Here is a 19179-nt window from a genome sequence, read left to right as displayed (position 1 = left end):
TTCGTGCACATAGCACAGAACAAAACCAGAAATTGTGCACATTATATATTATCCTCTGAGAACATTTATGGACTTGGCTTTGTAGTTCATGTCCACGTTTTCAATGTCCATAGAGGGAGTATCGCTTTCAGAGATCACCTAAAAGCAGGCTATGACGTCTCTCAGTCTTCTCTCTGTATAAACTATCGACTTAATTTATATTGTAATGCTAATTTCAGAGAATCTATATCGACAGACGATTTCTTTTAGCAAATAAATAATTTTTCTTAAATATCTCTATGTAATTTTTAATATTTCAACATTTAGACATTCAATTTTGCCACACTTGTATATCTTATATTCAAATATTAGAAATATAAATTAGGAATTTATAACATTTACAATTAACCATCAATAGAATACATTATAAATCACTATATAATTATACAATCATGTTATAATAATCCATATTTTACTGCATATGATTGCATATACATGCGATTACAGGATTGTTCAGTATCTTTAGTATAAAAATTAAAATGACGAGCCGTTGTTTGATTGGATAATGGTTTGGATATATAGTGATCTTAATGTATTTATTTTTTTCTTTTACACGAACTTTGTATATACATGTGAATTGTATTTCTCGAAACAATTAGGTGTATCCAGTTTTCTCGGTGTCATGTTTATTTTTTCAATTGAATAAAAGGAAGAATGATGTTTTTTGTGATGATGTGCGTATGATAAAATTATGATCTTGGAACGTCAGCAACTCGCAGCACAGCCTACTTTTAAGCAATTTCATCACATTGTCAATTCCTAAAATAAGAAAAAAATAGTAATTTTCATTTCCTTATGTATTTGTCAAACATATTTTATCAATAGAAAACGTCAGTCTGCCAAGATATTCAACATAATTTTTATTCTGATAAAAATATATAATCGAAACCTTTGAAGCATAATCATCATATGCAGAGATACTAAGCATGTATGAGATATAAATACATATTTCAAAACTTACCATGATAGCATTGACAATGTCATTTTGATTATTTTTAAGAGCTTTAATAGCTTTCCCTCGCGATACGTTAGCTTGACACATAACCAAATCAACGTCTTTTTCCTCTACACCTGTTTCATCCACTTCTTCTTCTGATTCTTCTTGTATAGGAGCAACAACCTTATAATAAAATGAAGAAACATTATATATATTGTTTTATGCTGAAGGCCTACCTTTTATTATTATATATTATTATTATATATAAAATAAGCAATTTTATTTTATATATAATAATAATATATAATAATAAAATCTATTAATAAAATATAAATATAAAATATAACTGAAGATGTCTTACCGTAGTACTGCCTCCAGCTTCAGTTGCTGGTATAACTGGTGGTTCCTTGAATTTTTCAGCCGCTGCAACTTGAGCTTGTTGACTGAGATCTTCAATCTATGGAAAAAATTAGTTAGGATGTAAAATATATAACATTTGAGATTAATACAAATATAAATAAGAATTAAATCAGTCTGCCAAGGTATTTGTCAACATTTCTTTTCTGTTAAGAATATGCGAAACCAATAAATCATCACAAAGGATTTAACAAATGCATAATATTTATTGTTAAAAACAGTCAGTAAATTAAATTTCTTACCTTGGCTTCACCAAATACTATGTATGTGTCTGAGGCTGGGTTCTTCAAAACATCTGGTTTATTTATAACAAATAAAATATTCTTTGATTTGCGAATAGTCACTCTATTGACTCCTTGTACCTATATACAAAAGAAAGGCAAAATTATTGTGTGTGTGTATATATATATATATATATATATATATATATATATATATATATAAATATATTAGAATACTTTAATAATTAACATACTGGTTTTAAACCTAATTTGCTCATAAGCTTCCTGGCCTTTTTTTCTCCGCGACTCTGCTTAGCCTTGGATACCATATCAATGGGAAGCCCAGTGACGGTTGTGCCAGGGAATCCGACAGTACCAGGAGTGCCAGCATCTTCTAATTCTGGTATGGTGTCATCTGAATCTGAATCAGTTGCAGAGCCAATACCTACCAATTCTACTTTGGTAGGCTCCGAACTAGCCGCCTTGTCAAGTTCTGTCAACTCCGGCATATTTACTGGCCTACAAATAAAAAAGATTAATGTATCATAATTTCTACTATCATCATATAATTTCGAAGAAAAGAAAGACATTCTAACAATGGAATACACGTTTTTAAGATCTAGTCATACTGATCATGCTTTAATCATGATGATTCTCGAATAGGTCGTAAAAATATATTTATAAAATATACAGATATAAGAAAAAGTTACACATTTTCAACTTTTCCCGGCGAAAAATTGATCTCACACTCTTGACAGACAGCCTACATGATAATCAGCATGAATCTTTCGCACGAAATTATTACAGAAATGAATGGTAATTATGGCGTCCGACAAAGCTATCCGAAAAATAGTTTACTAAGCATGAGGGTTTTAATCATAATTTTCACACAACTATCGTAATACGTTAGTTATCGATAAAAACTACGAACGTCGTTAAAAATCGTGACCGAAACGATTCCGCCAGAAAATTCTACGTCATGTGCGGAAGAGAAAAATTGGCGGAGACGAAGTTTGTCGTTAGAACTTGATGCAACTCACATCGATATCAGTGACAATAAGGTGTATCACGCGATACTATTAGTGCGAATACCAAGATCAATACCTGATCTTGCAATATACGAGTGTTTTTCGGAAGATAATACAGTGATGTCGAAAAAATTGTTAGATTTACCTCGAGCTATAGTCCGTCGACGAACGAATGTTATTTTTTATCGCACAAACTGTCGATTTACATGTCGGTCTATGCGAACATAGCTTCACATTTTTGAGGACGCCATCGAAAGATCATGCTTAGGTCTTCTGTACAATGAGAGACGCAAGACCTAAGCAAATTGACCAATCATGATTGATTATTTTTGAAATGACCGACTATGGTTGGTCAATTTGCTTATGACTTATGACTCATTGTAGAGGAAAGGCCACACTTTTGCATAAGCGCATAACCATAAGCATAAGAAAATTGATTGGTTCATTTTCTTATGCATATACTTGGGGACCAATCAATTTCCTTATGCTTATGGTTATGCGCTTATGTAAAAGTGTGTGCTGCGGCCTGAAGCCTTATACTAGGTTTACAATGGCCGTAGCATAAGGTTGTAAGACTCAAGAAATTGACCAATCACAGTCAAATATTAAGAGAATACTCGACTGTGATTGGTCAATTTCTTGAGTACACATAAATACATAAATCAATATATTATTTACCTATATTATTTATCTATTTTATTATTTTAAGTATGTAGGACACAAGAAAATATGATTCTTATATAATCCTTAAAAACACGATAAGAAACCAAACAAAACAATTTTCTATTCAAACACTTAAATTGCATATGAGAGCAAAAGCAGAAAATCTATTTTGAATATCCGAATATTGATTAATTAAAGCAATATATCTCGCGCGATAAATAAACAATATGTTAGTCACAATCATTTTTTATTATATTCTATTAATAAAAACAGGAAAATTAAACTTGTTACACAAAATTACCAGGAAATTAGCAGTTTTTAATAATCTTATTTTTGCCAGTGGATTAAAAGTAAATAACAGCCATTTCAAAAGCAAAATCAGCGAAAAAATTAAATATATACATTACAACGATAAACATCAGAAATTATATTACTGTTTTTATTATTTCTAGCAGAATATAATAATTATGTGGATAAGATAAAAAACCGGAAAATACCACAATTTTTTTATACAATTTCTTTCCAAAAAGCAAAAAGATATAATATAATAAGAGACAATCACATTTGTAACTTTATGGCTCACTAGTTATGAGATTTAAGAATGAATTCATATAAGCATGACTTTCATTAGTCTATCTATAATCACAGTGGATTGTAACCATGAGTATAATATACATTCAAAATGGATTTTTTATTATGGTACTATATTTAATCTAGTAATTATTTATATTAAATATAATTTTCCATACAAAGACACTGCCATTATAAATTATGTATTCTTTTTTTATGCTTTTTTACGTTTTTCAAAAGAAAATAATGCATCTATATAAAACTCGTATATTTCTCTCTCTCTCTCTTTCTCTCTTATAGCTTTTGCTCTTAGTAGCCTTATATTTAAAAATTAGCTGATTAATTAATACATTTGCAATACAAATTTCTATTTTTCTTAATAAAGCAATGTACCTAACTATTACAACATATACATAAAAAACAAAACTTAAGAAGATTTATAGTATTTGAAGACTGTATTTTTTCAAGAAAAAGATCAGAAATTGTGATCTATAATAAATAATCTGTAGATAAAATAGGCAGTCTTATAAAAAATATATTATTAATTGTGCAACATGAATTGCATTCATAATGTTGAAGTATTTTGCCGCATTTAATTAAATTATACCTCAAAGATCATAAATAGACTGAAATGCGATTTCATATAAATATTTTTGTATAAAAATATATCTATGAAATCTCTCTACAAAATATTTAGAAGAAATTGTATTATATAAATAGATAATAATTTATATTTCTTATTTTTTTTCTCTTATTTTCATGTTTTTGCATTTAGCATTAATTGTAATGTTAAACAAATAAAAATTTGGTATGATTTGTAATTTCATTTATCGCAATAGAATTTTCGTGTAATTTTCAAATTCTAGCAAACATTACATAATCTCTAAAAAAATTAGATAACACAGAAAGATGATATATGTGTAGCTATACATATCACCAATGATCATATAATACTTATGCTATTTCTATATTATAGCAACAGTTTCCAATATTATAAAGCGATATTTCAATTCACAATTACATTTGTAATATAAGATAAATCTTGATTTTTCTCCCAAATTATTCATGTATATATATATATATATGTGTATGTGTATAATTGTGTGTTGTATTATTTTATAATTTGTTTTATTTCATCACCATTTATGTTTCATTTTTTTCTCCTATTTCATATTCTCTTCTTTTTCTTTATTAAATTTTAAACTTACTTGAAACTCTGATTTACAAACATTTTTTTCACCCTCAGGCTAATTATTCAATTACAAAAATTATGAGTACTGCGTCACGTCTCTATCTTATCAGATTCATACTCATTTAATAATTCCTTAGATTCTGATTCTTGAGTATCAGACATTTCACCTGGTCTTTCAACTACTTCAATATCCGAATCTATAAAATAAAAAGAAATGCAAATATTATATTTATATTAATTTATTTATATACTATATATTATTTTTACACTTTACAAAAAATAAAATGAAATGATTCAAATATATATAGAAATATTATTAAACAATTGATAAAGTTCTGATGACTTTCAAATACAATTTTAAATTTTGTTGATAAAAATTAGATATTGAACAGTAATAGATCTGATTTTTATTAGTTTGCAAAATTTAGAAATATCATACCTGTATCCGAATGCGTACATGTTTCCAATTCAGTAAGTTTTATTGACTCTTCATTTGCATCATGAGGATCGGCTTCAGATGTATTCGAAGTTCCAGCAGGACTATCAAAATCTAATTTTGGAGCACAAGGTTTTTGTTTTCTTGCTGGATTCCAAAAACCACAATAGCAACATCTGAATGCTGCAAATATATATATATATATATATATATATATATATATACATATATTTAATAATATGTTATTTATCAAAGTATATGTTAGTGGAAATATATTTTTGTTCTTTTGAAAAAAAGCGTTATTTACTAACCGAAATATTCAAACTCTTCTTTCAAAGCCATTCCATTATGTGATTCGCATTGCCGACAAATTAAAGCATAACGATTTGAAGGACCATCACCTACTAAGTAATCAACCAAACGATCAATTACAGTTCTTTGTTGTGGCAGCACAGGTCGTGGTAATGGTGATCCTAAGTCATATATGCAATTAATTATTTATATTTCTATATTAAGAAGTTCATATAAATAAGTCAATAATTAATAAGTTCATATGAATGACTTATGACGTTCATATGAATACTTTAAGACATATGAGTAAAACATAAATTTTCAAAATAATTACACATAGTATATATTTACTTACGAAAACCTATAGAAGCAGGATTAATTATTCTAGCATTAGATGGAACAGGAACAATTTGAAGCTGATTAATTGGTTTAATGCTGGGGGTTACTAAAGCAGTGCCAGTTACACCAGTTTGTGTATTGTGAGATATGGGCCGTCTTCTTAATTCTACAGATCCAGGTTGAGGAGATATTATAGCCTGTGGCATAGGACGTCGAGGTGTTTCAGTAGGCAATGACAACTTTTGAGTAAACTAAAAACAGAATTATTAATTTTATATCTTTTATATGCACATCAAATATTATATATATATATATATATATATATATATATATATATACACATATATTGATACATATATATTGATATATAAATCATGTAGATTTTTTTACGAGTGAAACTGTTTTTTGTCAACTGTACAATTGTCATCTTGTTTTACTCTTATTCTTAGACATCTTATACTCATATATACTACAAGTTGTGACAAATACAAACCTTTGGAGTTAACTGTAAAGAAAAGATAAAAAATAAATAAAATTATACTTATATATGTGTAGGAAAAAAAAAAATATAAATTAGTACAATAATATAAATTATATATATACATATATATATTAAGAACTTTACTTATTATGTAACATTATTACATTTAATAAAATTAATGTGATTATTAAATAATTATAACAATAACGTAAATGTACTCACAGGTGTCATGTTTAATTCATCTGGTGCAAACTTTAATAATATTTCTTTAGCTTTCTTATATGTTTCTGTTTCAGTAACTTCATCTAATATTTTCTTTTTCTCTAATATAATCGTAGATAGTTTTTCCTGATTATGAGTAATTTTACGATTATAGTACCATGAAACCATTTTCTTTGTTAAAAGGATTCTAAAAAAAGAAAAATGTATTTTTGATTGTATTTTCTCTATGTAATCTATATTAAATAAAAATATCTATAATTAGATTTTCACATTACTTACAAAATTGGGAAAAATAATAATGGTGTTATATAAAAGAGCTGATCATATAATGAAGCTGGAAAGAAACAGAAATAAAAGATGAATGCTATCATGATGTAAAGAACAACTCCATAAATGATGATAGTTCCCACTATCTTCTTATGTCTCTGTTCTGTAGTCTGTCCATATCGTTGAATCTCTTTGATTTGCTATAAAAAAAAAAAAGAAAACATTACATAATGCTATTTTATAATATAATATTAGATGTACACATGACGACACTAAAATAATACTTTACTGTCTGTAATACTTACGGCATCAAGATTCTCTAAAATTTCAATTGTCGTCTTCTTTTTCTGAAAATCATAAATTTTATTTAACAATATATATCTTATAACTTTTTATCATATTTATCATATCTTGTTATTATATTTAACATATAAAAAAATATATTTATGTAGAATGTTCAATAAATTGTAAAGATATTTATTTTTTGAGAAAGAACGTAAATAAATATTTAAATTTCTTACAATGCATTTTCAATAAAATATTAAGCTGATATATAAATAATCTACAAAAATTACAATTAATGATATCAGAATCAACGACTTATACAATTAGAGACACAAAAATGGTAAATGTATTTTAACAATTAATCTTGTAATAATGTTATTATCTCTTACAAAGGTTAAACAATTTATAACTTAAATACCTTTTAATTCATATTTATATCTTAAAAACCTTTATGATAGATCTTTAATTGCAATTAATATTTGATTAGAATTTAATAAGAATGTCAATTCAATATTTAGTAATAAAATAAAATAAATTTAGTAACAAAAATAAATAATAATTTTAATTATTTTTGAAAATTATTATTATATATTAAATATTTTGCGTAAATGGAGTATGATGTATATATTAAAAAATCATCCGATTTTTCAATTTATACATCATACTATTCATACATTTGTAATTTCTTTTATGACACATGTGGGAATCAGAGCAAAGATCGCCATTGAATGCTAATGTTTGGTTCTCACAAGCTCACTGTAGAATAAATTTAACATTCAATTTTGTTCACTCATGAAAAATGGCGGTAACCAAGAAATTATATCATATAACGAAACCTCAAAGATATGTGATTTACAAGATCTTGTAACAAACAAAATATCTATATATTTATTTCGTAAAAAGAAGTCATTTGTTTCGCAGTTTACGTTTAAATAAATTCCTGTTTCGCGCCAAATCCAATAGCTTTTACAGCTTCGAGCCTGTCGTCATCCGGTATAAACGGATGCTATAAATAGGCATGAATGACGTTTAAAAATATTACTCAGCAAGCGTCGAATACAGTTACATTCGTAAAGTTAAGTCTCGCCGGACGTAAGGTGCCCTTGCGTGCCATATTTAACGAAGTTATGATGCTAACCTCAAAGGGCACGAAATGTCAAGAGAGAGCAGAGATCCTTAGGATAGCTGCGTACTCACCCGAAATCTCGACAATATTATCCCCATATTAAATGATGTTACGGCGAAGATGGGCGAAGGTATCCTCGAGAAACGTCGATCGCACCGAAGTGTCGCCTCGCGCCGAATCCGTCATAAAAAGGGTCCTTCCGATATCGTTTTAAAATAGCCGTCGTCCTCCACGCCTCGTCGAGCCGGCTGTTCCGCCCGATTACGCTCCAAATTTAAATCCCGCCGCGCGTTTTATCCCGATATTTATAGCTCGGATCGCGCCTATGAAAGCGTCCGGCGCGTAGTCGCCCGATTAATAATCGCTATCATATCGGGTCCGGCGAGAAAAAAACAAGGCACGAGAAGCACGATATCCCGGCGAATCTGTCACCTGCCCGTTCGCCTTTGGGAGTCCTAGACGAACCACAGGCGCATTCAATCACGCTTCGCTCTGATTCGCGGATTCGTATGTACAGTGCACGTCAACGACCTGTCCTGGAAGGGGCGAAGAAAGCGTAGAACTGGCCAATCATAGGGATCCTCAAGAGAGGGATGGGATGAAGCCGCCATTAATGGGATAGCGGAAGTGTTTTATTACTTACTACGCGCCATTTTTGAATAAAACAAAATAATTGAATCAAAAATATGTTTAATAATATAAACATTTTTATAACGCATTTTCTAAAAAATTAATATTTGTCAATATTAATTTAGTTCATTTGTGGATTTATAGTTGAGGTTGTATTCTGTTACATATATTTTCATTTTATCAAATGATAATATATATAAAATTACATCTAATATTTTTATAAAAATATATTTATTAAGTACAATATATATATATATATATATATATATATATATATTTATATTTTTTATTTAATTCACTTATTAATTAAGAAATTGACCAATCACAATCGAGTATTCTCTTCATACTCGACTGTGATTGGTCAATTTCTTAAGACTTAGATCTTAAATTGTCTATTGTAGACGGCTTAATTGGCCAGTCGCTCGCTTGCCCCGCTTACAACAGGATCGTTGACGCGCACTGTACATACATACGTTGACCGATGTTTTTCATCGTAGTAGGTATTGAAATAGATATTCCTAAACGTAGTTACGCGATATTGGGTCTGTTCTTTTCAGCTGTACTACTGCACTAGTGCAATAAGTTAGAAAGAGACAAACATGCTTTCTTTCACTCTAACTAATTGCACTAGTGCAGTAGTGCAGCTGAAAAGAACAGACCCATTGTCTTTTTTCTTGAAGGCATCAAAATGCGAAACTGGAAAACATACTAATATATCCTTAATTATATTTCTCATTCGTATTCCTAATTGACAATTTATGATAGAGCATGGATACGCACCAAGTCGCGATTTAACCGACAGTGATTGTCATTGTGTTTCCTATTTTTGAAAGAAACGATTCTATTGTATGGAAAGCGTCCAACGAGAAACACTAGCATAGCCTCTCTCAGATTTCTCGAGGCTTCTCACTTTAATAATAACTAAAAATAATTTTTTCATCATTGAAAACACAACGTTACTTTGAAGGTGAAGATTTTTTACAAACGTTCCAGTTATGAGTTTTTCCGTGTATGACTCACACGTGGCTTTGTGCAACAACGAACGCGTGATAATACACAATGTTGACAATAACAGCGAAAATGTGATAGCCTTGCCCGATTTGGAAACAAACAGGAAGATAGACGTGCATAATAATGTGGATATCGAGACTTATCACATGATAACATCCGTAATGTTCTCCGATGATGGAAGGTACTTTGCAGTGTGCACGAATCGCAAGCAGTTGTGCTTGTACGAGACGGGAAACTTAAGGCTTTTGTCAAATCGAACGCTCGCCAGAGCCGCGAGCAAAGTGAGATTCTCTCCAAACAACGATATCATAGTTGCTGACAAGGCTGGAGACGCTTACCTGTTCTCCACCAGTTTGCCAACGGAAAGTGGAACTTTGATCTTGGGCCACTTGTCGATGCTCCTCGATGTACTCATTACAGAGGATATGAAATATATCTTGACAACCGACAGGGACGAAAAGATCAGGGTTTCCATGTTCCCGAATTGCTACAACATTATGTCTTACTGTTTAGGACATGAAAAATTTGTAACAAATATATCGGAATTGCCTCACAAGAAGAATATCTTAATATCGTGCGGTGGTGATGGAGTTTTAAAATTATGGGATTATAAATGTGGAACTGAACTGATATCTGTGAATTTTAGTGATAAAATACCCAAATGTGACATTGAGAAATTTAATCAAGATCTTCAAGACTATCATTATGAATCTATAGATATATTGCCTGTTAAACATTTAAGAGTATCTTATCTTAGTAAGATAGAATCTCTAGTTATAATAAGCTTTTATAGTAGTAAAGTACTATTAGTTTTTAACATTACTAGTAACACTAAAACACAGTTTGACGCAAATTATTTGGAATCCATAACTGTTGAAGGTGAACCTATAGAATGTCTTTTACACAAACAAGATTTATGGATATTAATAGATACAGGACTACAAGTATATAAATTTGAAAACAATAGGTTTGTAAGTCATAATACTTTAAATCAAGCACTTAAACATCTTAATAATTCTTGGGAAACTCTGAAAAATACTATTGTTAAACAAAATTTGTTCCCAATTTTATATAAAAGAAAATATGACAATGTACAAGAATATTTAGAAAGAAAAAAAATTCGACTCACCAATAATATAGAATAAATTATCATTATTACAATGTTTTAAATGTGTTTAATATTTATAATATTTATATTGTAAACTATATAAACATATTATAATGATTGAAATCAGAAATAAAGATATATATTTGTTTTAATGATCTTATTAATAATGATCTCATTAATCTCAGCTTGTGCATAAATGTATTTTTTTTGTATTATACAAAATTCGACAATGTTAATATTGAGTAAACTTCTGTAGAAGTACAATTTTATCAGGAAAAAGAGAAATAATATAGCAAAATAATAAAAAATAATCCAACTTGGATCATATTGAAATGAATAGACATTTAATGTTATTTTGACAGATAAAATAATAACTCAACTTATATTGAATTACACAGGCTTATAATCTAATTTGGATTCGAGTTTCTTATTGTCAGAGACTTTTCTGACTGCTTTCATAAAATCTTCTTGTATTACATACTCTCTTTCTAGTCGTATCGCAAACAACCCAGCTTCTGTGCACACATTTCTCAAGTCAGCGCCATTGAATCCATCCGACAATTTGACTACTGCCTCATAATCTGTACATTTATAAATAACAAATATTTTAAATATTGCAAAGTATGTAAAATTATAAAACTTGTAACTGATAAGTTTTTTACCAATTTCGCCGTGTTTGGCAATCGGCAAGGCATGTATCTTTAAAATCTCCAGGCGAGCTTGTTCATTGGGTAGCGGTATTTCAATTTTTCTATCCAATCTTCCTGGTCGTAATAATGCAGGATCTAAGGTATCGGGTCTATTTGTAGCCATTATCATTTTCACTTGACCCAAAGAATCAAACCCATCCATTTGATTTAACAATTCCATCAAGGTTCTCTGGATTTCTCGATCAGCACTTGTTCCTTCCGAAAATCTACGACCACCTATATATACGTAAAACGTATTAATACTTAGTCATATAAATCCCTTTCAACTTAGATATTTCTTTGTTTATTGCAAGTCTTATATATACAAACCGATGGCGTCAATTTCATCCATAAATATAATACAAGGTTGATGATCTCGAGCATAATTGAACATCTCTCTAATTAATCTGGCAGATTCTCCAATATATTTATCAACAATAGCACTTGAAACAACTTTCAAAAAATTTGCATCCAACTGACTGGCAACAGCTCTTGCTAATAATGTTTTTCCAGTACCAGGAGGACCATATAGTAAGCATCCTTTAGGAGGAGTGATGCCAACTCTTTGGAAAAGTTCAGGATTTAATAATGGCAATTCAATAACCTCGCGCAATTCTCGTATTTGTTCACTCAAGCCACCAATTGCAGAATAAGTCACGTCACCAGGATCTTCATGAGACATGTTATAAACTAATGGATCAACCTAAAGAAAATAGTAACATGACGAATAAATTTTTGGGTGAAAAAAGGACTAATACTTTAATTGGTTAAAAAATTCTTTTACCTCACGTGGCAAATAGCGCATAATTGTAAGAGTTGTCATATCTAAAGCAACTCTAGTTCCAGATTTTAATTTGTTTTTATCCAGTTGACGCCGACATCCAACAACATAACGTGGGCCATTCGTTGCTTTTACAATAACTATAAATAAATGTTCATTATTTTTTATTTTATACTAATTTGTAGTTTATCTATGTTTAATATAAAAATATATATCTCTCATATATATTAAATTCAATTTTTCTACTAAATATAAATAGGAGATAATAAAGCCATTGACAACATTAAATGTGAATAGGAGATAAAATAATCATTGACAATATTAAATGTGCAATCAAAATATTCCTATATATTAATTACTTACATTTTTCTTCGGTAAGTTGTTTTAATACCTCTCCAACAATCTGCAAGACACAATTCATAAAATAGAATAAAATAAATTATATTATTATATTTTAATAAAAAAAAAGATGAAATGACGATACCTGTCCAACACTTTGCAATGCTTTTAAATCATTTTCGGACTTGTCATATTGCTTTGTCAGATCTTTAAAGTGTTCTCTCACTAGAAAAATATAAGAAAAGTATAACTAGAAAAGTATAACTTTATATAATCATGCTTTTTATAAATTTATTATGTAAATATATATATAATATATAATATGATAAAAAATATATTAACATCACAATAATAAAAACATTCAATAATATAAAATCGAACGTAAATATCAGAAGAGATCATGAGACAGGAAGAGGAAATAAGGTTATACGTCTCGAATTCTCTTTGCAAACATATAAAACATACATAAAATACACGATAGCAATCAAGAGTATCTTACTTTCTTTAAGACGTGACTCGACTTCCTTGTGTTCTAATAGCTTCTTTCTATAATCTTGAAAGGCTTTTTCCCTGACAGGATCCATGGTGACCGACATCTTTACCAGAGAGAAGGCTTCTCTCCGTCTTTACTTATTTTGCTTGATCTTGCTGAATAACTGTCATTGAAAAACATATATGTCATAGATAGAGACCCTCTAATAAGAGTTTGGCCATCAGGGGGCCACTTTTGATTAGTCCGCCTAAAGTCACTAGATTAACAAAGTACCACAATTTTGATCTCAATAAGATAAGATGGAGCAAAAATGGCGTCCGATAGTGCAAACAGTGCACACTTTGTGACTTTAAGATTGCCTAAAAGCAGACTATGACAAAAAAGAGTGAAAACTATGAACAACTTTGTTGTTTGTTTTATAGATTTTAAAAATGGCTTGTCGTATGCTACATATTTAGAGTTGTAAATAATTTGATAAAAAATGTTCAATCTGTAAACAATGGTAACGCAAATGAAATATATCATTGTCTCTTAATCATTATATGTAATTAACATATAATGTGTATTTAAAATTAATTTATCAATTTAACTCTAATAAAATTAATGAAATTTTTTTCAGGTATATTATTGTTTAATATTGTTTAATTTATTGCTTGTCAGTCATTCACATTTATTAAAAATAGTCACTTTATTAAATAATGTGAGAAACTCTATGTTCTTTGCGAATAGTAAGTAGAACTTTTATGGATATAGCATTTTGATAATAGTTTATATTTACAGTAGAAAATAGTTTGTATTTCACTGTGCTTTTGTTCTATAGGACCTGAAGATGAATTATGAAAGGGTGTGACAAGTATCAGTAATGCAGGAAGACGCAGAGGTAGAGCAAGAAGAGTAGTGAAAAGAGAGACCTAAATAAGGAGCAAATTATTGGCATGGGAAAAATTCCGATACAATTTCCTAGTCTGAACACTTCTGTGTTTAGAGGAAAAGAATTAATTCAACAGCTAAAACTGCTTGTAAATCTTGAAAGAAAGCAAAAACTTATGGAATTACCACAAAGTAAGACCAGACCAATGCAAATAAAATTATCGCCATTGGAATGTGGTTGGAGGAGTGTTACAATGGATGGCAGAAGCATTGAATCAGATCTTATTGGAAAAGGTTAATATTTATGCTATTATTGGATTATAATGGTTAAATTACATACATACAAAAATCATGTGATACGATGTCTATTTTCAATTTTTTTTTTTTTTTTTTTGATGTTTCAGTTCTAAATATTAGAATCTTATATAATTAATATCTTTGTTTTCTGCAGATACATTTGAAAGTTTTGAAACCTGGATTTTGGAAAACAAAATGATAACTTGTATGACCAGTAATTTAGCATGTAAGACTAGAATCAATTCATTTATAGTAACTGGGAATGGAAATGGATTGGCTGGATTTGCATTATCAAAAGCCAAAGTATCCCTAAAGATGATTAAAAATAGGGCTGGTCAAAGATTAATGTATATTCCTACATATAAGGAACACACTGGTAAGAAAATACTTGTCAATACTATATAATATAAAATTTATTTCTTCTCTTTTAATATCACTTTGTATTTTTCAGTGTTACATGATTTCTTTACACAGTTTGAAAATATAAAAATATTTGTAAAGAAAATTCATGAAGGATAATGGGCTTGTTTGTCATCATGCGATAAAAGCGTGTTGCGAGATAATTGGCATAAAGGATATGTATGCCAAAGTACAAGGAGGAATGTAAAAACATTCTTTACTGGTTTATTGCAACAGGTATATATATAAAGTATTTAAAGGCATATTATACTTTTTATTTAATTTATATGAATTTAATTTATATTTAATTTTATTTAATTTATATGAATTTAATTTATATTTAATTTATTAGAAAGAAACATTTTTTATTTATAAAAATATATTAAAAATGATATATCTATATTTAGTAGTTGGAAAGAAAGAGAGGAGAAATGAAAAGTGCATCTAGTTAATTTAAAAGAATAAAAATCTAAAAATAATACATAAAAATTAATATTATGTATTTTTTTCATGAGGAATGTGGGGCGCACATTTATGCATTTATTTATTTAGATGAGATTTACTTTAGAGCACATTCAGTATTCAACTTTAATTTTATTTTCTCTTTCTTATGATATATAAGTATAACATAATTACCTGCAAATGCTATCATTTTTGTGTGCTTACAGTGATACAGAAGCAACATTACCAGTACTATATTTACAGATAACATCTGTATAATAAAAAAAGCACCAAAAATCTAATGATGAAAAAGGATAAATATTGTAGACCAGCATAAGTATCAACCAATTATTCCACCGCTCTGTTTCATTAGAGTTGCAATTTTCTTTTATATCATAAATATTATAAATAAGATAAAGATTTCTGTACGTTTCAAATAAATTTATATATTTTATGTATGTAATACTGCGCACACATATTAAAAAGTGATAATATCGCAGTTATAATAAGATACAATCCTGACAATGTTGTGATTTTTGGATCCTACTTAAAATAATTTAATTTGATTTATTTTTGAGAAATGTGTACAATATTTGAGAACAAATTATTTTTGTGCCATGTATTACCTGTGTAAAATTCCACACACAGTATCATATTGTCTGCGATATATGAAAAGCTTCATCGATGAAATATGATTGAGATATAAGAAAAGTAATATAGTACTTGTAATGAATAACGTTAACGTGGAATACATAAATATTTTATATTTTAATTTCATATAATCAAGATGAGATAAGACACTCATGATTACTTTAAAAATGTGTCCACAAATATCATGTAACTTCAATAGCTGCACATTCGTCAAATTAATCCTATTACGTTAAATGAATCACAGCAGCTTGTTTTAATTTATTCTATTATTTATTCTAACCTAACCAATTATATTATATGCTCCTCATTAAAATGTGTAAAACTGTACGTCGCACATTTAATGCGATTAATATACTACGTAATAAAATGTAATACACTAATGAAATAATTAAATATTATTTTTGAAAGCATGATAAAATCCAGGCAGCATACGCTTGTGTTTACATTCGACATCCAAAGCACTGAGAGGTTAAGTTAGGTTAGGTTAGATCCAAAAAATTTATTGTTTAATAATTGGCAGTCCTACGAGATAGGCTGTGCAGCACTGCGCGCGCGTATACAAAATAAATTTGAAATCGCTTCTAGCATAACCGTCTTCACGCGATCGACTTTATTTGAATTGCACCGAATCGAATTATGATGCCGATTTATCCGAATGTAATTCGGGACATCGCGATGCTGTATAAGCGTCGAATGAGCACAAATTATCACGCAAATATGATAAATCAAATCTATTCACCGGCTGTTCCACAGGCCGCTCCTCCTCGGGACAGTTCGCTCGCCTCGGGACGTCCTATTCCGATCTTGATGCACACAAATCCACACGATATCATCAACGCGAACGCGCGACACTTTATTCGGCACTCCCGATATTCGCTCGCATCCGATAATCATCATCAAGGGCGCGAATAACGCGACGCAACTTCGCTCCATCTTCGCAATGACGCCGTCACTGAATATCGTCAAAAATCGCTGTCGCGCGTTTCCATCGACACACTATAAAAGTCGCGCGATCATCCTTCGACACTCTCGACGCTCGTGCACTCGCGATATTCATTTAAAAACGGTTAAAACATGCGAAAAATGCGGACGTACGACGATCCGTGTAACTGCGTATGACTCCGATTCACGCGCCAACATGGCGGCCGTATGACGCGTTTGACGTAGCAGTGACGTAGCAGTGACGTAGCAGCACGCGCCAACATGGCGGCCGAACCAGTGCGCATTCGTTTCTGCGTATGGCCATTCCTGCGCGCAACTTTGATTTCTGAATATTGTCTACGGCTTTAATTAATAGCACATAATGATAAATATATAAAGATGGAATCAATTAATCATATTGGTCATATATGTAGACTTGCCCGAAGAAATAGAAAAAAAATTGAGATATATTTTTAATTTCTTTTTCTTTTAATAAAGGATGGAAATGTCTATTCATAGCTTGTTCTTTTTTTCCTCTTTCGCGCAATTTCGATTCAATATATAACGTAGAAAATTCATAGTATATTATGCTAATGATATGAATTACGAATGATTCGATTGTTTTATCGCGCTTTTCCAAAGTCAAATCTTATAATATTTAGTTTTGCATTTTAAAAGACTGAGAGCGAATTAAATAAATAAATAAATAAATAAATAAATGATGTTGAGAAAAAGAAAAAGAAGACTCATAAATAAATAAATATATAAATATATAATAAAGATTGATATTAATATATACATATATATCATACGAACTTGTACGATCTCAAAATCTTTATCTTTTATTCCGTTACTCGAATACTTGTACGTTAACAGATTTAGGTTACACACATTGCATAAAACTTCGATATTTTGCAATCTTACCTTATCTCAATTTGGAGAAGCACGTGCATTCCTTTCGATAAATGTCCGCACAAAAATACATCGCATTCATAATTCACTCTTATATTTAAGATCCTCTTAAGTAAGTTGGAAAATACAACTATTTTACTAACTGAACGGAATCTCAAGACGCGATCTAGATTATTTTAAATATAAATATATATATATATATATATATATATGTATATACATAAATATATATGTATATGTATGTACATAAATGTTTCGTGTCACGATAAATCTTGTGAAATCATTGATCTTTAATAGTATCTCGTCAGTGAAAAAAAATGCTTTCGAATGTTACACTTTATGTAGAAATTTTTTATATTGTTCTATTACAATTTTCATAACAGCAAAATATTTAATGCTTGATCCTTTATATGTATATATAATACAATGTGCTAAATTATAAAGTGTAACATAATTAAAAAGTTTTACTATTATTAGTCGACTTAATTGCAAGCTATTCCTAATTACTACACATGTTTATCCGATGCATCTTCTTCTTCAAATCTTTGCAATGTTGTGATCTGTCGCATTCCCAAGACTATAGGGACTCGTGCTTCTTTCTTCTTATCGTTTTATCATTCTTTTCTCTCTTCCATCTATAGGGACTATAGGGACTCGTGCTTCTTTCTTCTTATCGTTTTATTATTCTTTTCTCTCTTCCATCTTATTCAAAATATATAATTATTAACTAAGTATTATAATATATTATAATATAATATAATTATTATATTAATAATTAATAATTATTAATATAATAATTATAATTACGGTATCTCTCTTAGTCTGACTCTTTCTCTTTGACCTATCCGGCATGGGTGACCCTACCAGTAATTAAGGCCGGTGTTTACACAGTCTTATATTTAAAATCGTTTTAAGTAAAATTTAGAAAATGTTTGTTATTTCATTGAGATTGAACAGAATTTTAAGATGCGATCTAAGATTATATTTAAGATGATTAAATATAAAAACAAATTGTATGAATATCGGCCTACATTACCGCCGGCATAGCTCTCCGGATCATTAGAGTACTCAAACCTCCTCACCCGGCAAATGCCTTCGTTAAGGTGGAGATACCATCGAAGAG

The 19179-nt window shown here is 29.5% G+C and overlaps 5 protein-coding genes across 9 annotated transcripts; 2 read left to right on the top strand and 3 right to left on the bottom strand.

Annotated features, from left to right (window-relative positions):
• Positions 1 to 556: 556 nt before the first annotated feature.
• Positions 557 to 2795, bottom strand: LOC105249340 (nascent polypeptide-associated complex subunit alpha). Of its 3 annotated transcripts, none has more exons than XM_011254731.3 (6): positions 2655 to 2795; positions 1869 to 2133; positions 1636 to 1755; positions 1338 to 1433; positions 1001 to 1159; positions 557 to 798 (listed from the first exon to the last, which is right to left on the bottom strand). In XM_011254731.3, coding segments are annotated over exons 1-6 (657 nt in total). In that variant the 5' UTR covers positions 2657 to 2795; the 3' UTR covers positions 557 to 783. The 3 variants fall into 3 exon arrangements, with proteins under 3 accessions (XP_011253033.2, XP_011253052.2, XP_019882489.2); XM_011254750.2 differs by having other exon boundaries at positions 2546 to 2755; XM_020026930.2 differs by lacking the exon at positions 2655 to 2795 and adding an exon at positions 2327 to 2351.
• Positions 2796 to 4857: 2062 nt separating this feature from the next.
• On the bottom strand, positions 4858 to 8984 carry LOC105249355 (endoplasmic reticulum junction formation protein lunapark-B). The gene is made up of 9 exons (XM_025414918.1): positions 8586 to 8984; positions 7409 to 7450; positions 7116 to 7303; positions 6837 to 7023; positions 6627 to 6638; positions 6150 to 6384; positions 5815 to 5976; positions 5507 to 5686; positions 4858 to 5264 (listed from the first exon to the last, which is right to left on the bottom strand). Exons 1-9 carry the CDS (start codon positions 8610 to 8612, stop codon positions 5158 to 5160), a joined length of 1140 nt encoding a protein of 379 aa, XP_025270703.1. The 5' UTR covers positions 8613 to 8984; the 3' UTR covers positions 4858 to 5157.
• Positions 8985 to 9795: 811 nt separating this feature from the next.
• On the top strand, positions 9796 to 11300 carry LOC105249361 (tRNA (guanine-N(7)-)-methyltransferase non-catalytic subunit wdr4). The gene has a single exon (XM_011254776.3). It carries the CDS (start codon positions 10140 to 10142, stop codon positions 11298 to 11300), a length of 1161 nt encoding a protein of 386 aa, XP_011253078.2. The 5' UTR covers positions 9796 to 10139.
• Positions 11301 to 11585: 285 nt separating this feature from the next.
• Positions 11586 to 13668, bottom strand: LOC105249370 (26S proteasome regulatory subunit 10B). The gene is made up of 7 exons (XM_011254787.3): positions 13572 to 13668; positions 13218 to 13297; positions 13097 to 13136; positions 12737 to 12873; positions 12283 to 12655; positions 11926 to 12189; positions 11586 to 11844 (listed from the first exon to the last, which is right to left on the bottom strand). Exons 1-7 carry the CDS (start codon positions 13666 to 13668, stop codon positions 11654 to 11656), a joined length of 1182 nt encoding a protein of 393 aa, XP_011253089.1. The 3' UTR covers positions 11586 to 11653.
• A 377-nt stretch (positions 13669 to 14045) lies between these two features.
• LOC112639804 (28S ribosomal protein S5, mitochondrial-like) lies at positions 14046 to 15865 on the top strand. 3 transcript variants are annotated; one of them, XM_025414933.1, is made up of 5 exons: positions 14046 to 14067; positions 14386 to 14729; positions 14887 to 15108; positions 15184 to 15368; positions 15800 to 15865. In XM_025414933.1, exons 2-4 carry the CDS (start codon positions 14501 to 14503, stop codon positions 15249 to 15251), a joined length of 519 nt encoding a protein of 172 aa, XP_025270718.1. In that variant the 5' UTR covers positions 14046 to 14067; positions 14386 to 14500; the 3' UTR covers positions 15252 to 15368; positions 15800 to 15865. The 3 variants fall into 3 exon arrangements, with proteins under 3 accessions (XP_025270718.1, XP_025270717.1, XP_025270716.1); XM_025414932.1 differs by lacking the exon at positions 14046 to 14067 and adding an exon at positions 14174 to 14184; XM_025414931.1 differs by lacking the exon at positions 14046 to 14067 and adding an exon at positions 14185 to 14293.
• Positions 15866 to 19179: the final 3314 nt, after the last annotated feature.

This window comes from Camponotus floridanus, unplaced genomic scaffold, assembly GCF_003227725.1.
Source record: "Camponotus floridanus strain SB8 unplaced genomic scaffold, Cflo_v7.5 scaffold91, whole genome shotgun sequence".
NCBI classification, from domain to species: domain Eukaryota; kingdom Metazoa; phylum Arthropoda; class Insecta; order Hymenoptera; family Formicidae; genus Camponotus; species Camponotus floridanus.
Note: the sequence above shows the minus strand (reverse complement) of the source record. Positions and strands in the feature narration are given on the sequence as shown.

Bases quoted from the DNA above. Each gene is read 5' to 3' on its own strand.
- LOC105249340 (XM_011254731.3), bottom strand. The intron at 1,434-1,635 runs GTAAGAAATTTA...TTTTTTCCATAG, and splicing joins TAGTATTTGGTGAAGCCAAG to ATTGAAGATCTCAGTCAACA. The intron at 1,160-1,337 runs GTAAGACATCTT...TTTTATTATAAG, and splicing joins AAGCTGGAGGCAGTACTACG to GTTGTTGCTCCTATACAAGA.
- LOC105249355 (XM_025414918.1), bottom strand. From the start codon at position 8,612: ATGGGGATAATATTGTCGAGATTTCGG. The intron at 7,451-8,585 runs GTGAGTACGCAG...TATGATTTTCAG, and splicing joins TAATATTGTCGAGATTTCGG to AAAAAGAAGACGACAATTGA. The intron at 7,304-7,408 runs GTAAGTATTACA...TTTTTTTTATAG, and splicing joins TTTTAGAGAATCTTGATGCC to CAAATCAAAGAGATTCAACG.
- LOC105249361 (XM_011254776.3), top strand. From the start codon at position 10,140: ATGAGTTTTTCCGTGTATGACTCACACGTGGCTTTGTGCAACAACGAA.
- LOC105249370 (XM_011254787.3), bottom strand. From the start codon at position 13,668: ATGTCGGTCACCATGGATCCTGTCAGGGAAAAAGCCTTTCAAGATTAT. The intron at 12,874-13,096 runs GTAAGTAATTAA...ATTTATTTATAG, and splicing joins ACAACTTACCGAAGAAAAAT to TTATTGTAAAAGCAACGAAT. The intron at 11,845-11,925 runs GTAAAAAACTTA...ATAAATGTACAG, and splicing joins TGCCAAACACGGCGAAATTG to ATTATGAGGCAGTAGTCAAA.
- LOC112639804 (XM_025414933.1), top strand. From the start codon at position 14,501: ATGGGAAAAATTCCGATACAATTTCCTAGTCTGAACACTTCTGTGTTT. The intron at 14,730-14,886 runs GTTAATATTTAT...TGTTTTCTGCAG, and splicing joins ATCAGATCTTATTGGAAAAG to ATACATTTGAAAGTTTTGAA. The intron at 15,109-15,183 runs GTAAGAAAATAC...TGTATTTTTCAG, and splicing joins TACATATAAGGAACACACTG to TGTTACATGATTTCTTTACA.